Genomic DNA, 21,921 nt, shown 5'->3' with positions numbered 1-21,921 from the left:
GCACATTCACCGGAGGTTTTGGTGGGAATACATTTTCTGAACATCACGCGCCAATGTAAAATGCTGTTTTTGGATATAAATATGAACTTTATCGAGCAAAACATACATGTATTATATAACATGAAGTCATGTGAGTGCCATCTGATGAAGATCATCAAAGGATAGTGAATATTTTAGCTGTACTTTTGTGATGCATTTCCTTGCTTGGAAAATGGCTGTGTGGATTTTCTTGTGAAGTTTATGTCCTAACATAATCTAATTTTATGCTTTCGCCGTAAAGCCTTTTTGAAATCGGACAATGTGGTTAGATTAACGAGACAATTATCTTTAAAATGGTGTAAAATAATTGATTGTTTGAGAAAATTTAATTATGAGATTTTTGCTGTTTTGTATTTCGCGCCATACTATTTCACTGGCTGTTGAATAGTGTGGGACGGTCACGTCCCACCAAGCCCAGAGAAGATAAGGAAATAAGCAAATAGGAAACTGCTCACCCAGAGGCGGTGCTCCTAGTGGCCGGAGACTTTAATGCAGGGAAACTTAAATTCGTTCTACCTAACTTCTATCAACATGTTAAATGTGCAACCAGAGGGGAAAAAATTGTAGATCACCTGTACTCCAAACACACAGATGCATACAAAGCTCTCCCTCGCCCTCCATTTGGTAAATCCGACCACAATTCTATCATCCTGATTCCTGCTTACAAGCAAAAATTCAAGCAGGAAGCATCAGTGACTCGGGCTATAAAAAAGTGGTCAAATGAAGCAGATGCTAAACTACAGGACTGTTTTGCTACCACAGACTGGAACATGTTGCGGGATTCCTCTGATGACATTGAGGAGTACACCACATCAGTCACTGGCTTTATCAATAAGTGCATCGAGGACGTCGTCCCCACAGTGACTGTACGTACATACCCCAACCAGAAGCCATGGATTACAGGCAACATTCGCACTGAGCTAAATGATAAAGCTGCCGCTTTCAAGGTGCGGGACTCTAACCCGGAAGCTTATAAGAAATCCTGCTATGCCCTCCGATGAACCATCAAACAGGCAAAGCGTCAATACAGGGCTAAGATTGAATCGTACTACACCGGCTCTGATGCTCGTCTTATGTGGCAGGGCTTGCAAACTATTACAGACTACAAAGGGAAGCACAGCCACGAGCTGCCCAGTGACACGAGCATACCAGACAAGCTAAATCCCTTCTATGCTCGCTTCGAGGCAAGCAACACTGAGTCATGCATGAGAGCATCAGCAGTTCCAGAAGACTGTGTGATCACGCTCTCAGTAGCCAATGTGAGTAAGACCTTTAAACAGGTCAACATTCACAAGGCTGTGGGGCCAGAAGCATTACCAGAACGTGTGCTCCGGACATGTGCTGACCAACTGGCAGGTGTCTTTACTGACATTTTCAACATGTCCCTGATTGAGTCTGTAATACCAACATGTTTTAAGCAGACCACAATAGTCCCTGTGCCCAAGAACACAAAGGCAATCTGCCTAAATGACTACAGACCTATAGCACTCACGTCCGTAGCCATGAAGTGCTTTGAAAGGCGGGTAATGGCTGACATCAACACCATTATCCCCGAAACCCTAGACCCACTCCAATTTGCATACCACCCAAACAGATCCACAGATAATGCAATCTCTATTGCACTCCACACTGCCCTTTCCCACCTGGACGAAAGGAAAACCTATGTGAGAATGCTATTCATTGACTACTGCTCAATGTTCAACACCATAGTTCCCTCAAAGCTCATCACCAAGCTAAGGATCCTGGGACTGAACACCTCCCTCTGCAACTGGATCCTGGACTTCGTGATGGGCCGTCCCCAGGTGATGAGGGTAGGTAGCAACACATCTGCCACGCTGATCCTCAACACTGGAGCCCCTCAGGGGTGCGTCCTCAGTCCCCTCCTGTCCTCCCTTTTCACCCTTGACTGCATGGCCAGGCACGACTCCAACACCATCATTAAGTTTGCAGATGACACAACAGTGGTAGGCCTGATCACTGACAACGAAGAGACAGCCTATAGGGAGGAGGTCAAAAAAATGGCCGGGTGGTGCCAGAATAACAACCTATCCCTCAACATAACCAAGACTAAGGAGATGATTGTGGACTACAGGAAAAGGAGGACCGAGCACGCCCCCATTCTCATTGACAGGGCTGTAGTGGAGCAGGTTGAGAGCTTCAAGTTCCTTGTTGTCCACATCAACAACAAACTAGAATGGTCCAAACACACCAAGACAGTCATGAAGAGGGCACGACAAAGCCTATTCCCCCTCAGGAAACTAAAAAGATTTGGCATGGGTCCTCAGATCCTCAAAAGGTTCTACAGCTGCAACATTGAGAGCATCCTGACTGGTTGCATAACTGCCTGGTACGGCAATTGCTCGGCCTCCGACTGCAAGGCACTACAGAGGGTAGTGCGTACAGCCCAGTACATCACTGGGGCTAAGCTGCCTGCCATCCAGGACCTCTACACCAGGCGGTGTCAGAGGAAGGCCCTAACAATTGTCAAAGACCCCAGCCACCCCAGTCATAGACTGTACTCTCTACTACCGCGTGGCAAGCGGTACCGGAGCGCCAAGTCTAGGACAAAAAGGCTTCTCAACCGTTTTTACCCCCAAGCCATAAGACTCCTGAACAGGTAATCAAATGGCTACCCGGACTATTTGCATTGTGTGCCCCCACCCATTGTTCCTCAAATGCAGCGTATGATATACTATTTTGTAGCCCTGAGTCTCTATTTTTGTCCAATGTAAAAAACACAATTTCAATTTTTGCTACATAAGACCAGATCAAGGCGGTCGGTCACAGATAGCCATATTTGGTAAAATACCAAGTCTGTCTTCTGTATACCAACCATACCTTGTCACAACACAACTGATTGGCTCAAACACATTAAGACATGTAGCTAGGTGAACAATTAACCATAATCCCATCTCCTGATGTTACTACCCTGCGTGAATCTGCAGGTAGCTAACACACCAGGTTCAATGTTAGCTAGCTAACATTAGGCTATAACTAGCAAAGCAAATGGCTCTGCGATACAAATAATAAGATTCGACCTGGTGACATTGGCTGCGTTTAGACAGGCAGATTGATTCTGATATTTTACCACTAATTGGTCTTTTGACCAATCAGATCAGCTCTGAAAAAGATCTGTGATTGGGCAAAATATAAATTAGTGGAAAAAAGAATTGTGCTGGCTATCTAAAGGCAGCCCTGTGTGTCACAAACTGTGTTTAACACCCTGAACCCTACCTCCAACCTTCCTCCCTGACCCCCCCCACACTACCTCACTTACCCTCCAACCTTCCTCCCTGACCCCCCACACTACCTCCAATCTACATCCCTGACCCTCTAACCAACCTCCCTCCACACTACCTCCAACCTACATCCCTCCAACCTTCCTCCCTGACCCTCCACACTACCTCCCTGTGAGCCTTGTCTTTACTGGACTCAACTCATTGACCTGCCACTAAGCTCTGCCCACTAAGCTTTCATCCAACCAGTAAATTCTCCGGACTACTTTCGAAGGTTGTCAAGAAGATCTGCTCACAATCAATTATTTGAATCATCTTTACTGGTCTAAAAATTTGAGCACAATCAGAACGTGGATAAAATCAGGACACATGTTAGCACCAGGTATAAACGGCGCAATAAACAGTGCTCTCTGTGTGCAGTGGTAGGGTTCTGTCCGATAGTGTCTCTTGTGTAATGCCCAGGTTAATTGACTATGAACTGTTTTATTTCAAATTGAATAAATAAAAATCTACCTAACAACTATGACAGACAATACAGATGTTAGCACAAAATACAGAGGTAAAAACAAATATACTGTGAAAACAAGATTTTTAACTAGGCAAGTCAATTAAGAACAAATTCTTATTTACAATGACGCCTACGGTGGGCCAATTGTGCGCCGCCCTATGGGACTCCCAATCATGGCCGGTTGTGATACAGCCTGGATTCGAACCAGGGTGTCTGTAGTGACGCCTCTAGCACTGAGATGTAGTGCCTTAGACCGCTGCGCCAATCGGTAGCCCTTTAGCTTTGGTGGTGTCAAATGTGTAAAAGTTATACAGTCCACATATTCATGGTTTTATTTCAGTTTATTTCCCAAATAACAAATGAAAAAACATTACACATCAAACACAATTAATATGTTAAAAATTAAGAGAACTCGATAGAATAAAGGATTTTTTTTTTTAAGTTACAGAAAATGTATATTTCCTACCTATCCATTGATGGAAATATGAAATACGTGACTATATCAGGTCAGAAACACATTGAAGAATATTACAGTTTGTATGTCCTTACTAAGGTCTTAAATATCCATGTCAGAACTAATAGTAGCCTGGAAGGATGACAAGAAGGCTCTGAGTTTATACAAAATCCCCTCAGGCCTGCTCAAATGACATGGTATCAGTGAAAAGGATGACACTTGCGCAATCAATTCATATTTACAGCTTGACCACACCAAGCTTTCAAAAGTCTTGTATTCTCCCAAAACATTTCCAATAGTTACTGGTGAAGCTCCGGCTGCAGCCTTGTGACCTTTGTTTTAAAAGTGTGCAGGACACAGATGAAAAGACACTCCCTCTCAATATATATGGCTTAATCCTGACTATCACTCTATTCTGATAGTTTGAATCAATCAACCAATTGTTGTTAGCTTTTGATAAATGTCCATCAGTACAGTCAACCAACTAAGGTTCATCAATTCCAGAGCTTCTGTTCAGTTTTCAGGAGACCACCACATCCACTGTAAGCTCCTGCAGTTGCTCCTCAACAGAACTCAGCTGCCCCTCCTCAACCTGGTGCCGCTCTGGCTCCTAGTTAGACTTCTGCTCTGTACCTGGCTCTCCCTCTGGTTCATGGCGCCCATTCTCCAGGTTTTCTGTGCTCTCGAAGCAGCCCGAGTCCCTGGGTACATCACCCTTCTCCTCAACGCTACTTACCTCCTCCTCTGGCTCAGACTCGTCATCTGCTGAGAGGGACAAAGACAAGACAACCATCACCATTAATACTGCAGGGTTAACCATCCCTTCAAGTGTTGGTACAAATGCCATTATTTCAGTATGTGCCTCTAATGTTTTGACTTGACTTTTAAATTGCCTTTAAAAGTCAAGTGCAGAGCGATGTCAGTGCAGTGTGGTTCGTTTGAACCCTGGCCATAGTGTATGTAATTAGAACAGGGAAGCATGTCGGAGCTGCTAGTCCCTCAGGCTAAGAGAAAGGTGTTTAAATGAGGGCTAATGATCTGGCTGGAGGAAAGAGAGCTCCCATATCAAAAGTGTTTCTGAGGGCCAAATGGGGTTTCCTACAGGCCAATGAGCACAATGAGAAAATGTGAGCGGAATGTTGTACCATTACTGTACAGTGAGCCTCATAAAATTAAGCTAATTAGCGAACAGTTTTCCCGGAAAGGAGAGAAAGCTGGTGATAGCACTGTACAGAGAAAAGAGTACACTTCTAGGCCTTGCTGAAAATGTCCTGCATTACAAAATGTAAATAATGTAAATGTAACATCTTGAAGTACCACATAAGAGGCTATGAGGGAGGCTCCCAAGTAGAAGATAAAATTGACTGTATAGACAAATAAATATATACAATTTGCTGATTTGATTACAAGTACATTATTGCATAGAATAGCTGCAGTAAATAATGGTATCTGTGTGTGGTGGGCCTCCTGTAGGTGTGTTTATGTGTGATCATAATGTGATCATGGGCCTCCTATAGTGCGAGTACGTTATTATATGGAATGGATAGTGGACCTACATTCACGAAGTAGCTCAGTAGCAGTCAGGATCTTTGTACGTTGTTCAGCATCTGTGATGTTGAGCTCATTGAGGTGGGACTCCTTCAGTCCGCCAAAGTCCTCCAGGCTCTGGAAGCCATGCATAGACAGCAAAGAGCCCAGCTCCTGAACAACGGAGAGAAGCATTACATTAGCATTACACAAAATCCAAAAGAAAGGTTAATTGACAGGGAATTCTGAGAGCTTCGAATGATATTATATGAGATGAATTATATGAGATGCATGGTCAGATATTTATCCAATTTCACTAAGGTCTTTTATACAGCTCTCAGTGTTTAAACTTCCCAACTCAACTGATCCAAGTTAGTAATGATTGCGTTCTCTAAGCCACCTGTCTATTTGAATCTCTGTGAGATTAAGAGGATATGATTGTCTTACGATGAGACCGATCCTCTCCAGAACTTCCTCCAGGGTCTGGGGCTTGTCTTTGGCCGTGGAGCGGCGGTTCTTGCCGGAGCACCTCTTCCTCATGGGCGGTGTGGCCTCGTCTGGTAGGATGTTGACGTAGATGAACTTAAAGGTGCCCACCTTGTTGTTGAGCTTCCCCGTCCATGTGCCCACTGGGTCTTTCTCAATTATCTGGATGATGTCACCTTTCTGCAGGAGAAACAGTGAATAATGACTGCCTCCATCCAAACCTGATCTGCATTCCAGTTACATAAACAGTGAATGATGACTACCTCCATCCAAACCTGATCTGCATTCCAGTTACATAAACAGTGAATGATGACTGCCTCCATCCAAATATGATCTGCATTCCAGTTACATAAACAGTGAATGATAACTGCCTCCATCCAAACATGATCTGCATTCCAGTTACATAAACAGTGAATGATGACTGCCTCCATCCAAACATGATCTGCATTCCAGTTACATAAACAGTGAATGATGACTGCCTCCATCCAAACATGATCTGGCACGACTCCAATACTATCATTAAGTTTGCAGACGACACAACAGTGGTAGGCCTGATCACCGAGAACGACGAGACAGCCTATAGGGAGGAGGTCAAAGACCTGGCCGGGTGGTGCCAGAATAACAACCTATCCCTCAACGTAACCAAGACTAAGGAGATGATTGTGGACTAGAGGAAAAGGAGGACCGAGCACGCCCCATTCTCATCGACGGGGCTGTAGTGGAGCAGGTTAAGAGCTTCAAGTTCCTTGGTGTCCACATCAACAACAAACTAGAATGGTTCAAACACACCAAGACAGTCGTGAAGAGGGAACGACGAAGCCTATTCCCCCTCAGGAAACTAAAAAGATTTGGCATGGGTCCTTAGATCCTCAAAAGGTTCTACAGCTGCAACATCGAGAGCATCCTGACTGGTTGCATCACTGCGTGGTACGGCAATTGCTCGGCCTCTGACCGCAAAGCCCTACAGAGGGTAGTGCGTGCAGCCCAGTACATCACTGGGGCTAAGCTGCCTGCCATCCAGGACCTCTACACCAGGCGGTGTCAGAGGAAGGCCCTAAAAATTGTCAAAGACCCCAGCCACCTGTGGCGGATGAATCAGAATTAGTTGGGTAACATAGATAATTAAGATGTTTTATTAGCATAATATGTTTATGTGAGATACTTGTCATTAGAAAGTATCCCTTTGGACTCTGGTGTCTTTCAGTTGCACTTTTCCCTTAGCTGGGGCTCAGTCACTTGGGTCCCAGAGAGGGGAGAGGTCAGGCTTGTCTTTTACATGTCCCTGAAGAGGACAGAATGAAACATTGTCTTCATATGTGAATGTATCTGTTAAACGATGTGAAGGGATGGCGTGATTAATGGGGAACCAATTACTTGTCTCCACAATGTCTGTGCGCAAGTCACTCCCCTCGGTGAGCTTGTCCAGGAGTGGAGTCAAGAGGGGGTTTACTTGAGTTTGGAGTATCTAGAGTTGACAATTGATATATGCCATTGGATGAGATGGTGTTTTTGTACTATGAAGTACCAGGAACGAGATTAGAACCTCGTCATTAGGGACCAAACTGAACGATAATTTATAGCGAATGTTATTTGGCTAAGGGATACTCCTTTCTAAAGTATAAGGTCCCTTTGTGAACAGTTCCTAAGATCTGTTGTTCGTCATGTACGTTTAGAGGGGTGGATCTTGGTTATAAAAGCACTTTGTACTTATGTGTAGTCACTTTTCAATGGTTCATTAGAGATAGCGCTTCATTGAAAGTCAAGTGCTTTTGCAAAAGCATCTTAATTATTAAAGATGTAGTTTTAAGTATAACTCTGACTGGTGTGTGAAGTTTGTAACTCTCCTCATTTGGTAATGCAGAAATTAGCCACCACACACCTCAGTCATAGACTTCTCTCTACTACCGCATGGCAAGCGGTACCGGAGTGCCAAGTCTAGGACAAAAAGGCTTCTCAACAGTTTTTACCCCCAAGCCATAAGACCCCTGAACAGGTAATCAAATGGCTACCCGGACTATTTGCACTGTGTGCCCCCCCCTAACCCCTCTTTTACGCTGCTGCTACTCTCTGTTTATCATATGCATAGTCACTTTAACTATACATTCATGTACATACTACCTCAATTGGGCCGACCAACCAGTGCTCCCGCACATTGGCTAACCGGGCTATCTGTATTGTTTCCCACCCATCACCCGCCAACCTCTCTTTTACGCTACTGCTACTCTCTGTTCATCATATATGCATAGTCACTTTAACCATATCTACATGTACATACTACCTTAGTCAGCCTGACTAACCGGTGTCTGTATGTAGCCTCGCTACTTTTATAGCCTCACTACTGTATATAGCCTGTCTTTTTACTGTTGTTTTATTTCTTTACCTACCTATTGTTCATCTAATACCCTTTTTGCACTATTGGTTAGAGCCTGTAAGTAAGCATTTCACTGTAAGGTCTACACCTGTTGTATTCGGCGCACGTGACAAATACACTTTCATTTGATTTGAGTTACATACTATAAGATCACATACATTTGTGGTATATGTCACTCTATACTTCACTGAGCTACTCTACTACTACTGTAATTGTATAATTCACATAGCTACTCTAATACTACAGAAATTGCATACTTCACTGAGCCACTATAAGACTACAGTAATTGCATACTTCACTGAGCCACTATAAGACAACAGTAATTGTATACTTCACTGATCAACTACTACTACTACTACTACTACTACTACTACTATTATTGTAATTGATTACTTTGCTGAGCTACTCTAATACTAATGTAATTGTTCCCTACAAAGGGCAATGTCATTGGGATATTTTTTTAGACCAGAGGAAAGGGTGCCTCCTACTGGCCCTCCAATACAACTTCCAGCAGTATCTGGTCTCCCATCCAGGAACTGACCAGGACCAACCCTGCTTAGCTTCAGAAGCAAGCCAGCAGTGGGATGGAGGGTGGTATGCTGCTGGCAATACTACAGTAATTGTATACTTCACTGAGCTACTATAATACAACTGTAATTGTATACTTCACTGAGCTACTGCAATACTACTGTAATTATGTTATATGTCTAATCTGATCAGCACTCAGTAAGATTGGCTCCTATAGAGAGTCAGCCATGGATTATGACTAAGGAACCATTATTTTATTTCAAAATCTGTTAACAAGTTCCCAAGGGAGGGTCTTACTTGGTAGTCTGCCTGAACCGGTATAAATGCTGAGTGTACCGTCAGTCTGGTTAAACCTGAATAAATGCTGAGGCTCACTTAAATCAGGTTAAACCAGTTTACTTACTTGGAGCTTGAGGGACTCAATGTCGTAGGGGCTGGGGATGAAGTCTGTGTGGACGCGGGCTCGACCACAGAAGGGGCCTGTGTAGGGAGGACTGGACTCCTCCAGCCTCATGCTGTCTCTCTGGCTGTAGCCACTGTCTAGGCTCTGGCGGTCCCCACCTGCAGCATGCATAGACAGACAATCGCAGGCATTGTCAGCTTGTCTAACAGCCTTATACTCCCATGAAGGGTTTCCCTGAAAATAAGAAGCTGAACCATACTCAAAACGTATAGCCATACCCATTCCAATATTCCCAAGCTTGTGGCTGTGCCATGATTGGTAATGGGAGCGCCCAGCAACCCTGGACATGTCTATGATTAAGATTCATATCTACTATGGGCTTCTGATTTGAATGTAGTGAGGGTTAGCTTTATGTACTTGACTTGTTAGACAGGTTCAATAAAATAATTTTTTTTACATCCAGAGAGCTGGCGAGAGAGGGGGCTGTGGACGGTGTCGTCTGAGCCTGTGGAGCACATGGAGGTCCTATTGCCTGCTGTCAGGTCTGGCATCCAGTCTGTGGTGGGGGACGGGGAGCCCTCCTCACCACTTTCCCCCTGTACATAGAGGATATTGATTAGTGTTCAACAACAGACAGCGCATTCAGGTCAACATTTGCCCTAACCATAGACATACTGTATATTCATTATACACACACACATATATATATGGCCCTAAAATGAAGCTATAGTACATATACAGACAGCTTTCTGAGGGCCTTACAGCTTTCTGTGACCTCATATGGTAGAACATCTTGTAGCTGTGAAAGCCTGAAGCTTTTTGGAGGCTGTTTGAATGTGACCACTAGGGGGAGACATTGTCAACCTTTTGAAAATGTTCAGGCAAAGAGGTACTTATACAGTTGAAGTCGGAAGTTTACATACACCTTGGCCAAGTACATTTAAACTCAGTTTTTCACAATTCCTGATATTTAATTATAGTAAAAATTCCCTGTCTTTAATTCTCCTAACCTGCTATGAATAAGTAACTTCCGGTCATAGCTGTACTCCACCTACCTGATGTTGGCTGTGGAACATTCTTTACTAAGACCAAACCAGTACCCATAATACATCACCCTACACTTACCCCCTCTGCCAGGGCCTTCTGTACCCTCTTGGAGGTTTTACGGGTCATGGTGCGTGAGATGACGTTACGCCACGACTTCTTCCCCTGCTTACTGCCACTCTTCACTGCCTCCTCCTCAGACATATCCTCTGGCACCTAGAGGGTTACTTTTGGTTACCATTTCAACATCTACTTAAGTCAATTTTTGTAAGGTGGGGGTGATGTGCACTGCTGTTATCTGTGTAGCATCACAAGAAATGTGAATTCTCAGACACAAATTAAGTGCACAGGGTCACCTAACTGTTTTTATTCACTAAAATTAAAGTTATCACAGTAACTTGTGTGGGGATGTGCTCTAGTGGTTCACATGCACGCATGCTGCGATTCACTCACACACACACACACACACACACACACACACACACACACACACACACACACAGCAATGTGTGACGTGAACCAGTGATTGGGACACTGTGTCGTTGAAAGTGCTTCCAGTAAAGCTTGGCTGTGATGAAAGCTTGTGTGTGTCCCTGGCAGCAGGCCAGCAAATTTTGACCTGAAGGCACTGTCTTGGTGATAGAACAGAACAGAGTAAAACAGAACAGAGTAAAACAGAACAGAGTAAAACAGAACAGAGTAGAGCAGAACAGAGTAGAGCAGAACAGAGTAGAGCATAACAGAGCAGAGCATAATAGAGCAGAGTAGAGTAGAACAGAACAGAGCAGAGTAGAGCCATGTAGAACAGAGCAGAGCATAACAGAGCAGAGCATGGTACAGTCAGCACCACAGTGAGTTATACTAACTCCTCCTCACAGGGCTACAGTCAGACAGTACGACATGGAAGCCTTCAGCCCCAACTTCAGCACAACAGATCACATGTGCTATAAACAAATATTACATAGAGCAAATAGACATACTCTCTCACGCTGGCATGCATTTGTACACACACACGAGCGCATAAACACATACCGTACACACACTATACATGCTTGTGCACAGAAAGACAGGACTGGAACCAAACAATCCCTAAACAAAATGATAGGAACAGCATGTGGGTCGATAGCTCATTATTAAACCATGTCCCTCCCAGTAAACGGCACCAATAGGTTCTGGGGATGTCAATGGATCCCACTGTGAAAAACCAGACTGTCTCGAAGACAGCAGCCATAAGTTCTCTGCTTGACTTCACAGAGGACATCCTGCTTGTTTATTTCTGTCCTGTCTCTCGACGTTTACACACAATTCTAAGCTTCATCCTCTGTGAACTTCCTCTCCTTGTCGAAAACTTCTGTCTCTGTCTTCTAACTTCCAGTCATACGGTTTGTAAAACTACAGTAGCAAAATAAGTGCTGTCTATTTCAGTTTGATGTTATTGTCATCAATGTGAAAGTGAGGAAGTACAGAACTTGGCTATTGGTTGTTTGACAGGTCTTTGTTTTGGGCAATTTTGGGAAGCATAAACTGCAAACTTCCTTCATGGTTAAAGATTCAAACACTTTCGTGAGTTTGCCCTTTGTGTTCATTAAATAGACAATGTGCGGTGAATATGGATATGGATGAAAGAAATATGTCCCTCGTCGAGGAACAACCACTTTTAAAATTTCAGTAAACAGAGAGACTGAAACAAACCATGTATTTCTATAATCAATGGTTGGTATTAAACTGTTACATGATGGAACTCTGTGATTACATTTGGCTGGTAATGGAAGACAACAGAGGCTTTTGTTTGTAACAGAGGTAGTTTGGTGAACCCTGCTCGTGTGATGAATAACCTTGTCTGAGCCCTGAAGAATTGCATTAGCTTCCCTAGGTAATGCCTAGGCTTTAGCTCCGCGCGCTAACACAGCATAGTGGAGACCCGGATTCAAAACCAGTCAGTCACAACGTAAACTCACTGTGTAGTCCAAATTGAACTCCTTGTCCAGCACTACAGGGGACTTGGGCTTCATGAAGTCCTTGAAGCTACTGGACCTCTGCAGGGTGAGCTGTGGAGACAGAGAGAAATACACAGAGGACTCATGTAGAGGAGACCAGAGAAATACACAGAAGACTCATGTAGAGGACCCCCAGAGAAATACACAGAGGACTCATGTAGAGGAGACCAGAGAAATACACAGAGGACTCATGTAGAGGACCCCCAGAGAAATACACAGAGGACTCATGTAGAGGACCCCCAGAGAAATACACAGAGGACTCATGTAGAGGACCCCAGAGAAATACACAGAGGACTCATGTAGAGGACCCCCAGAGAAATACACAGAGGACTCATGTAGAGGACCCCCAGAGAAATACACAGATGACTCATGTAGAGGAGACCCAGAGAAATACACATTTGAGTCATAACAGAAGACCCTCTCAACATACAGGTCACGTCTTAAAGTCTTAAGCCTATAACATTTAATCAAAGATATTTTGGCACCCAGAGAGTTCTTCCAGTAAACTTCACAGAGACAGTTGTGATAAGAGGCAATGAGCCAGGAGGAGATAGAACATCAGCATGATATCTAAAATACAGAGCCAAAATGTCACTGTGACCTGCGTTACTGTCACCGCTCTCTGGGGGTTTAGGCCTGGGTTACTGTCACCGCTCTCTGGGGGTTTAGGCCTGGGTTACTGTCACCGCTCTGTGGGGGTTTAGGCCTGGGTTACTGTCACCACTCTCTGGGGATTTAGGCCTGGGTTACTGTCACTGCTCTCAGGGGGTTTAGGCCTTGTTGCCATTTAGGCCTGGCTTACTGTTTAGGCCTCTTTAGAGGTTTAGGCCTGTATTACAGTTTAGGGCTCTTTGGGGGTTTAGGCCTGGGTTACTGTTTAGGCTTCTTTGGGGGTTAAGGCCTGGGTTACAGCTTAGGCCTACTGTTAACCACTTACAGTAATGACAATATTTTAAATATATATATTAATAATATATTAATATCATATAATATATATATTTTACATTTTTGTAGCAACAACACAAACTCTATCAAGTTTATTAAATGAGAACTTAACAAAAACCTTTCCTCTTATATTATGGAGAGCCTAGATCCAACTAAATGTATTTGAACATTAGTCCTCAAAACATTTGAAACAGCTGTGTGCAGAGAGAGAGAGAGAGAGAGAGAGAGACAAACGTCTAGTCTATTGTTTGCGTCCTGAGATAGCACCTATCACAATTATGTTTCACTATACCTGGTATCATGTCCTTCTCTGTAGAGATTCACAGAATACATCTCTACATCAGACAGGCTTAGTCATAATGCTAGCTCGGCTGGTCGTCATGGGATATGTAGTTATATATTATGGGATATGTAGAATGAGACATTGCTTACGCAGATATAAAAAGCCTAGACAATGATCGATAACATTATGGAATGCTGTTCCCAAATTATCAAACAACCGTTATCTGGCAAAGATAAAAGCTGAAGTCAGGTATACTGTGTTGGAGCCTAGTCTGTGTTGGAGCCTAGTCTGTGTTGGAGCCTAGTCTGTGTTGGAGCCTAGTCTGTGTTGGAGCCTAGTCTGTGTTGGAGCCTAGTCTGTGTTGGAGCCTAGTATGCTTGTATTTGCTCTATGCCTCTACCTCTAATCTCTCCAATGCATTTCAATAAACCTCTTCTTTTGCCTTTACATCTCTGATTCTACACTTCAGTTATGAATTAAAAATATCCCCAACTGTACACTCCAACTTGGAGTAATTACACATATGATTTAGTCTCAATTTGATACTGTACTTGGAATCAGTGCAGCAACCATTGTTGCTGTCAAACATTTTTCTTGGTGCAATTCTCTATAGAGATATGCAGCCATTACTTTCCACATGAGGCCATGGCCTATCTTCACCTCTCCTTCTTGCCCCTAGTTAAAACCCACAGGAAGTGGGTACATGTTGGCCAACTGTTGGCAGCTAATCGCTGTAGATGTCTAGACAGCCTTGGTGGCTGTGAGAAGACTACATACTAATCAAACCACTGAACCAAAGGAGGGGAACAACCACTCAGAGAAGAGAGTTTTAAGTTTATAATGATAGGCATTAGTATAATCTAATATCCATTAGGTGATCTTGCTGAGGAGCAAATAATTTGCCTTCTCAGGCCTCAAAACACACTGAAGCCCATGTTTCAGGTACATTGACTCTACAGTATCTCTGCTCCTGAGTCTGTACAGTTTTGACCTTTCTCATCCAGTACTGATTATAATCGCGAACTATCGCATGTGGTGGTGAGGAGGGTTGCGGATGGAAAACAAGGGCACTGGTTAAGCGTAGGAGGTTAGCTGTTACCCAACCAAGCCAGTAGAGCTTTAGAGCATGAAGCCACGAAACTCTGACTCAAACTGAACTTAGCTTCTATGTCCAAGGCCAATAGTAATGAATCATACAGCAATATTAGAAGAACTAACGTGTTGTGTTGTGCCGTGAGAAGCATTACTTCATGTTTTTAACCCTGACAACCAAGGCTTCCATCTATTTCAGTTCCAGGTTTTAGAATGGTTTTTCAGGTCAACACAAAGGTTTCTTCTTCTAAGCCTGTGTAGAACATCCTGTCAGTCTTTGCAGCCCATATAGGCAATAGGCTAAGAGGTGTATCTCAATGTTGGGGTTAGTCCAGTATAATGGGATGAACCAGAGAAAGTAGCACTCTACTAAATTACTCTCCACGCCGTGTTCATTCATCAGCAAGATGGACACTTTGCTCTATCACATCTTTTCACACAATGTACTTATTTAACTTGTTCACTTCTCATTTGGACAAATAAATAGGCCTATGCGTTTTTGATAGACATCTGAGTCCAAAGCCCTTTTTGCAGTGTGCACACAGCCCTTCTCCTCTTGTCATTGCACATTGTATCATCATCATTCACAGACAGACAGACAGACAACCCAAACCTCCTCACCTTCTTCTTCTGCCCCTTCTCCAGCACCTGCTCCTTCTCCTTCTCTGAGGCGTTGGAAGGTTTTCGCCGTAACATTGTTCCTCTATGGTTCCTCCTGCAATTCTTTGTGGTCAAAAGTGGAGAGACGGGTACCAATGCAGACTTAAGCGGCTCCTATCACTCTGTTGTCACCGCTAGAGGACAAAACAGTAAAGACAAAAAGAGTGACTTCCTGTTTGACAGAGTGGAGCCAGAGACTGAGAGGAAGTCACATGACCACACAGGAAATGGAGAAGCAGACTTCTGTAGGCACTTTGGTTTGAGTTTGCCAGAGAAACTCAACTTTGCTTGTATTTTTATTTTCTTTCTTTTTCTTTTTTGAATACCTTTCTGTCCTAGGATTTTTGGTTCTACACCGCTGGTGAAAGAGATGATTCATCTCTAAGTTCACAAAGAGTAATGTTTGATCTATTCAGAAAAAGTAATGGATCTAATCTAATTTCTCTAACATAGGGGATAGTTAATATAAAACAGAGATGACCATTATTTAAAAAAATAATGTTCTTGTAAAGATGTATGTCCTGTCGTGACAAAAATGCAGAACTAGTGAATGCCTTCCTCTCATGCTGGTCTATATTTGCCTATTACAAAACAAGAAAAAAATCCCATCTATCAGAGTGGGAGAAATGAATCATCGTCGCGTGTTCTGCCAGTCACATTCTGTTAAAAGTCTCCAAAGAACACATCCCTGGGTCGCTCCTCTATTCAGTTCGCAGCAGCTGGTGACTGGAACGAGCTGCAAAAAACATTCAAACTGGACAGTTTTATCTCCATCAATACATTCAGAATAAGTCATGGACACTCTTACTGACACTCATATCACATGTGTATATACAGTATTTTATACCATCTAATGCACCTTGACTATGCCGCTCGGCCATCACTCATCCATATATTTATATGTACATATTCTCATTCGGTAGTTGTTGGGAAATTGTTAGATTACTTGTTAGATATGTGTGTATTAGGTAGTTGTTGGAAATTGTTAGATTATTTGTTAGATATTACTGCACTGTTGGAACTAGAAGCACAAGCATTTCGCTACACTCGCATTAACATCTGCTAACCATGTGTATGTGACCAATAAAATTGTATTTTATTTTATTTGATCATCAATTAAATTGTGAGTTTTAATACTTGGTTGCAAATAATTTGCAGTCAATGACTGCCTGAAGTCTGTAACCCATAGACATCACCAGATGCTGGGTTTCTTCCCTGGTGATGCTCTGCCAGGCCTTGACTGCAGCTGTCTTAAGTTCCTGCTTGTTCTTGAGGCGTTTTGCCTTCAGCAAGTGAAATGCCTGCTCAATTGTATTCAGGTCAGGTGATTGACTTGGTCATTGCAGAACATTCCACTTCTTTACCTTAAAAAAGTATTGGGTTGCTTTCACAGTATGCGTCGGGTCACTGTCCATCTGCACTGTGAAGCACCGTCCAATGAGTTTTGAAGCATTTGGCTGAATCTGAGCAGATAATATAGCCCTAAACACTTCAGAATTTATCCTGCTGCTTTTGTCAGCAGTCACAGAATCAATAAATACAAGGGAACCAGTTCCATTGGGAGCAATACATACCCACTCCATAACACTACCTCTACCATGCTTCACAGATGAGGTGACATGCTTCTTTCACATGCTTCTTTCACATGCATTGCTTGCTGTTTGGGGTTTTAGGCTGGTTTTAGGCTGGGTTTCTGTACAGCACTTTGAGATATCAGCTGATGTACGAAGGGCTATATAAATAAATTTGATTTGATTTGATTTTGATTTGATTTGATTTGATATGCTTCGGATCATGAGCAGTTCCTTCCCTTCTCCATACTCTTCTCTTCCCATCATTCTGGTACAAGTTGATCTTTGTCTCATCTGTCCATAGGATGTTGTTCCAGAACTGTAGACTTATTTAGATGTTTTTTTGTCAAACTATAATCTGTTATTCCTGTTGTTGAGGCTTAACCAATGGTTTACATCTTGTGGTAAACCCTCTTTATTTACTCTGCGGAAGTCTTCTCTTGATTGTTGACTTTGACACAGATACACCTAAACTCAGCAACAACAACAAAAACGTCCCTTTTTCAGGACCCTGTCTTTCAAAGATAATTCGTAAAAATCCAAATAACTTCAGAGATTTTCATTGTAAACAGTTTAAGCACTGTTTCCCATGCTTGTTCAATGAACCATAAACAATTAATGAACATGCACCTGTGGAATGGTCATTAAGACACTTACAGCTTACAGACAGTAGGCAATTAAGGTCACAGTTATGAAAACTTAGGACACTAAAGAGGCCTTTCTACTGACTCTAAAAACACCAAAAGAAAGATGCCCAGGGTCCCTGCTCATCTGCGTAAACGTGCCTTAGGCATGCTACAAGGAGGCATGAGGACTGCAGATGTGGCCAATAAATTGCCATGTCTGTACTGTGAGACGCCTAAGACAGCACTACAGGGAGACAGGACGGGCAGCTGATCGTCCTCGTAGTGGCAGACCACGTGTAACAACATCTGCAAAGGATCGGTACATCCGAACATCACACCTGTGGGACAGGTACAGGATGGCAACAACAACTGCCCGAGTTACACCAGGAACACACAATCCCTCCATCAATGCTCAGACTGTCCGCAATAGGCTGAGAGAGGCTGGACTGAGGGCTTGTAGGCCTGTTGTAAGGCAGGTCCTCACCAGACATCACCGGGAACAACGTCGCCTATGGGCACAAACCCACCGTCGCTGGACCAGACAGGACTGGCAAAAAATGCTCTTCACTGACGAGTCGCGGTTTTGTCTCACCAGGGGTGATGGTCGGATTCGCGTGTATCGTCGAAGGAATAAGCGATACACTGAGGCCTGTACTCTGGAGCGGGATCGATTTGGAGGTGGAGGGTCCGTCATGGTCTGGGGTGGTGTGTCACAGCATCATCGGACTGAGCTTGTTGTCATTGCAGGCAAACTCAACGCTGTGCGTTACAAGGAAGACATCCTCCTCCCTCATGTGGTACCCTTCCTGCAGGCTCATCCTGACATGACCCTCCAGCATGACAATGCCACCAGCCATAATGCTCGGTCTGTGGGTGATTTCCTGCAAGACAGGAATGTCAGTGGTCTGCCATGGCCAGCGATGAGCCCGGATCTCAATCCCATTGTGCACTTCTGGGACCTGTTGGATCGGAGGGTGAGGGCTAGGGCCATTCCCACCAGAAATGTCTGGGAACTTGCAGGTGCCTTGTTGGAAGAGTGGGGTAACATCTCATAGCAAGAACTGGCAAATCTGGTGCAGTCCATGAGGAGGAGATGCACTGCAGTACTTAATGCAGCTGGTGGCCACACCAGATACTGACTGTTACTTTTGATTTTGACCCCACCCCTTTGTTCAGGGACACATTATTCAATTTCTTTTAGTCACGTCTGTGGAACTTGTTCAGTTTATGTCTCAGTTGTTGAATTTTGTTATGTTCATACAAATATTTACACATGTTAAGTTTGCTGAAAATAAACGCAGTTGACAGTGAGAGGACGTTTCTTTTTACCTCCTGGAGGGTGTTCTTGAACTGGCCAACTGTTGTGAAGGGGTTTTTCTTCACCAGGGAAAAAATTATTCTGTCATGCACCACAGTTGTTTTCCGTGGTCTTCCAGGCCTTTTGGTATTCCTGAGCTCACCAGTGTGTTCTTTCTCTTAAGAATGTACCAAATAGTTGATTTGGCCACATAATGTTTTTGATATCTCTCTGATGGGTTTGTTTAGATTTTTCAGCCTAATGATGGCTTGCATCACTGGCAGTGACAGCTCTTTGGACTTCATATTGAGGGTTAACTCTAGACCTTTTATCTGCTTACTTGTAAATGAACTAATTAAGTGATAATGCCGAGAAGCCGGTGTTTGTTGGATATATTGGCACGGGTGTTGTTAGACCGTGTCAACATATCTAACAGACACCGGCTTCAAGGACAGTATCACTTTTATACAACAGGTTACCAACATAATCAAATAATGATCGACATATTTTCATAAAATGTTTATTTTGATTAATATATTGGTACTATTTCATCCTTCCACAAGATATAGCCCCGACACAAATCTAGGGATGCTTGAGACGTTCTTTTTGTTCCTTATCTATGGATGAAACCCAGTCGTTCGTTCTAAATGTTCCATTGACATACTGACTGCCAACTTTCTTATCCCTTGCTTGCTAGCTAGCCAACTATGGCTAATTTACAGTCACGTCAAAAAGCCAGAATAACAGCAAAGTAGCTTCATTTACATAAACTGGTTTCTAGTTAACATTTACATTTTAGTCATTTAGCAGACGCTCTTATCCAGAGCGACTTACAGTAGTGAATGCACACATTTCATACATTTTTTCCCCCGTACTGGTCCCCCGTGGGAATCGAACCCACAACCCTGGCGTTGCAAACGCCATGCTCTATCAACTGAGCCACACGGGACATTAAGATATATTTGGATACATCTATAACAATGAGTTCATGATGCGCAACTTTGCCTGGCAGAAAAAATGTGCTCTCGTCATGACACTGTTCAGAAAAAAAACACAATTCATGACATTCATTTGAGCTGATTTTTATACATGAAACCACACATTTTCTTTGTTATCCACCACAGCTGACTTAAGTGATAATGCCCGAGAAGCCAGTGTTTGTTACATATATTGGCACGGGTGTCTCCCTTGGGTCCAGATGACTCTTTGTGGCCTCGTTATATGTGAGAGTGGCGTATCTGAGAGAGAGAATGCGTTGTTAGAATATTGTTTTCCATTAGCCTAATTATGAGCGCAACTTCGAAATAACACAAACAGGCTATGAACAATATACCTTAGGCCGTTCTTGTCTGTTTTTACCAGGAATGAGTTGGGCTTTAGTTTTCTGTTCCCCTCTTTTCCTCTTCGACCCAGATGTTACTGGAGGTCGAACCACACTTTCTGGACCAGACCCCCTTGGTGTACCGGGATTCAGAGCCTAGTTTTGGAGCTGGGCCATGTCCTTATCGGGGATGGGAGGGTGGCTGTTTGTGATATATTTTCCTTGTCACCTTAGCTGTTTGATGTTGCCCAGAAATACATGATTTGAGGTGGTAAATTCAGTGTCCTTCATATGGCACCAGCTGCGACCGATGGGGGGTAATTTAGAAACCGGTTGAGCCCACTACGGAGTGCCAGGTAGCTACATGTGCTGTACTGCTCCCCCTTCCCATTTGGTACATTTCCATAAAACTGTCGAGAAGGATGATAAACTCTTCCTTAGTGACAGTTTTGAAGTCAACCATTTTTTTATCCTCTGCTAGCCAGCCCTCGAAGCAACGCACAGCCCAGTTCGTATTATTAACTGTGTTTTTTTCTTTCTTCATTTTTACGCTTCTTTAGGCCGTTCAATGCAGTATCCTCCAAATCTGCATGCCTCGGTATTATTGCTCTCTCTTTTCCCCATTCATCCATAGTCATGCCGCCGAAATGATCAGAAGAAATGTTCCACTCATCCATTTTAGTTTTCACAAAAAAAGTATTGATTTAGCCAGTCAAATGAAAAAATGTTGCTATGACAACCAACTAAAAATGATGTAAGTGTCGTTGGGACACATTTACTTTCAATTCGACCGTGGAGATCTTAATTCAATATTGAAACAATATTGAAAAGGTTGAAGAGACAGACAGCATGGTTTATACAAATCTCTGCTGTAGAAAACCAAATGCTAGTCTTAAAGAAATGGGGGATAATGTCTAGATTCTTTTTATAGTGGAGATCAACTTTCTACATTTCCTGGCAGGGTTGATGCGACAGTGGATTGCGCAGTGAGATGGAACAGAGTAAACAGGCATTTCAATGTCATAGATTTAGCCGGTGGTAACTTGTGAAATAGACACCGGCTGGAATGCAGTTTTAACCAATCAGCATTCAAGATTAGAACCACCCGTTGTCTAATGAGGGAATAACACACACCTGGTCATGGAACAGTTGAGCAGCCAATTGTCCAATTACTTTTGGTCCCTTAAAAAAGGGGAGGGGCACATATAAAAAGTGCTGTAATTCCTACACATTCACCTGATTTTAATGTAAATACCCTCACATTCATTATTTAATTTCAGCTCCAATATGCTAGTAAACAACTAAAATAATAATAACTTGGTCAATGTCCAAATATTTATGGACCTGACTGTTTATACAGTGTGTATAAAAGGAGTAGAGGTTTTCCTCTTAGCCTTAACATACTATACTGAACTACAGTACTGGGCCAGGAGTAAAACCCACCCTACAGTCCTGAAAACAGTACTGGGCCAGGAGTAAAACCCACCCTACAGTCCTGAACTACAGTACTGGGCCAAGAGTAAAACCCACCCT

General features: G+C 43.2%; 1 protein-coding gene and 1 long non-coding RNA gene across 3 annotated transcripts; both read right to left on the bottom strand.

Annotated features, from left to right (window-relative positions):
- Positions 1–4,105: 4,105 nt before the first annotated feature.
- On the bottom strand, positions 4,106–15,734 carry LOC115170148 (SAM and SH3 domain-containing protein 3). Of its 2 annotated transcripts, none has more exons than XM_029726485.1 (8): positions 15,535–15,734; positions 12,555–12,644; positions 10,678–10,812; positions 10,010–10,148; positions 9,553–9,710; positions 6,212–6,430; positions 5,794–5,938; positions 4,106–5,002 (listed from the first exon to the last, which is right to left on the bottom strand). In XM_029726485.1, the coding sequence occupies exons 1-8, from the start codon at positions 15,607–15,609 to the stop codon at positions 4,848–4,850; spliced, it is 1,116 nt and encodes a 371-aa protein (XP_029582345.1). In that variant the 5' UTR covers positions 15,610–15,734; the 3' UTR covers positions 4,106–4,847. The 2 variants fall into 2 exon arrangements, with proteins under 2 accessions (XP_029582345.1, XP_029582354.1); XM_029726494.1 differs by having other exon boundaries at positions 4,106–4,999.
- Positions 15,735–20,133: 4,399 nt separating this feature from the next.
- On the bottom strand, positions 20,134–20,549 carry LOC115164757 (uncharacterized). Its single transcript, XR_003869979.1, has 2 exons — positions 20,401–20,549; positions 20,134–20,305 (listed from the first exon to the last, which is right to left on the bottom strand). It is a non-coding gene; the product is annotated as an uncharacterized LOC115164757 (long non-coding RNA).
- Positions 20,550–21,921: the final 1,372 nt, after the last annotated feature.

Source organism: Salmo trutta, chromosome 3 (genome assembly GCF_901001165.1).
Source record: "Salmo trutta chromosome 3, fSalTru1.1, whole genome shotgun sequence".
Taxonomy (NCBI): domain Eukaryota; kingdom Metazoa; phylum Chordata; class Actinopteri; order Salmoniformes; family Salmonidae; genus Salmo; species Salmo trutta.
This window is presented reverse-complemented; position numbering and strand designations above follow the sequence as displayed.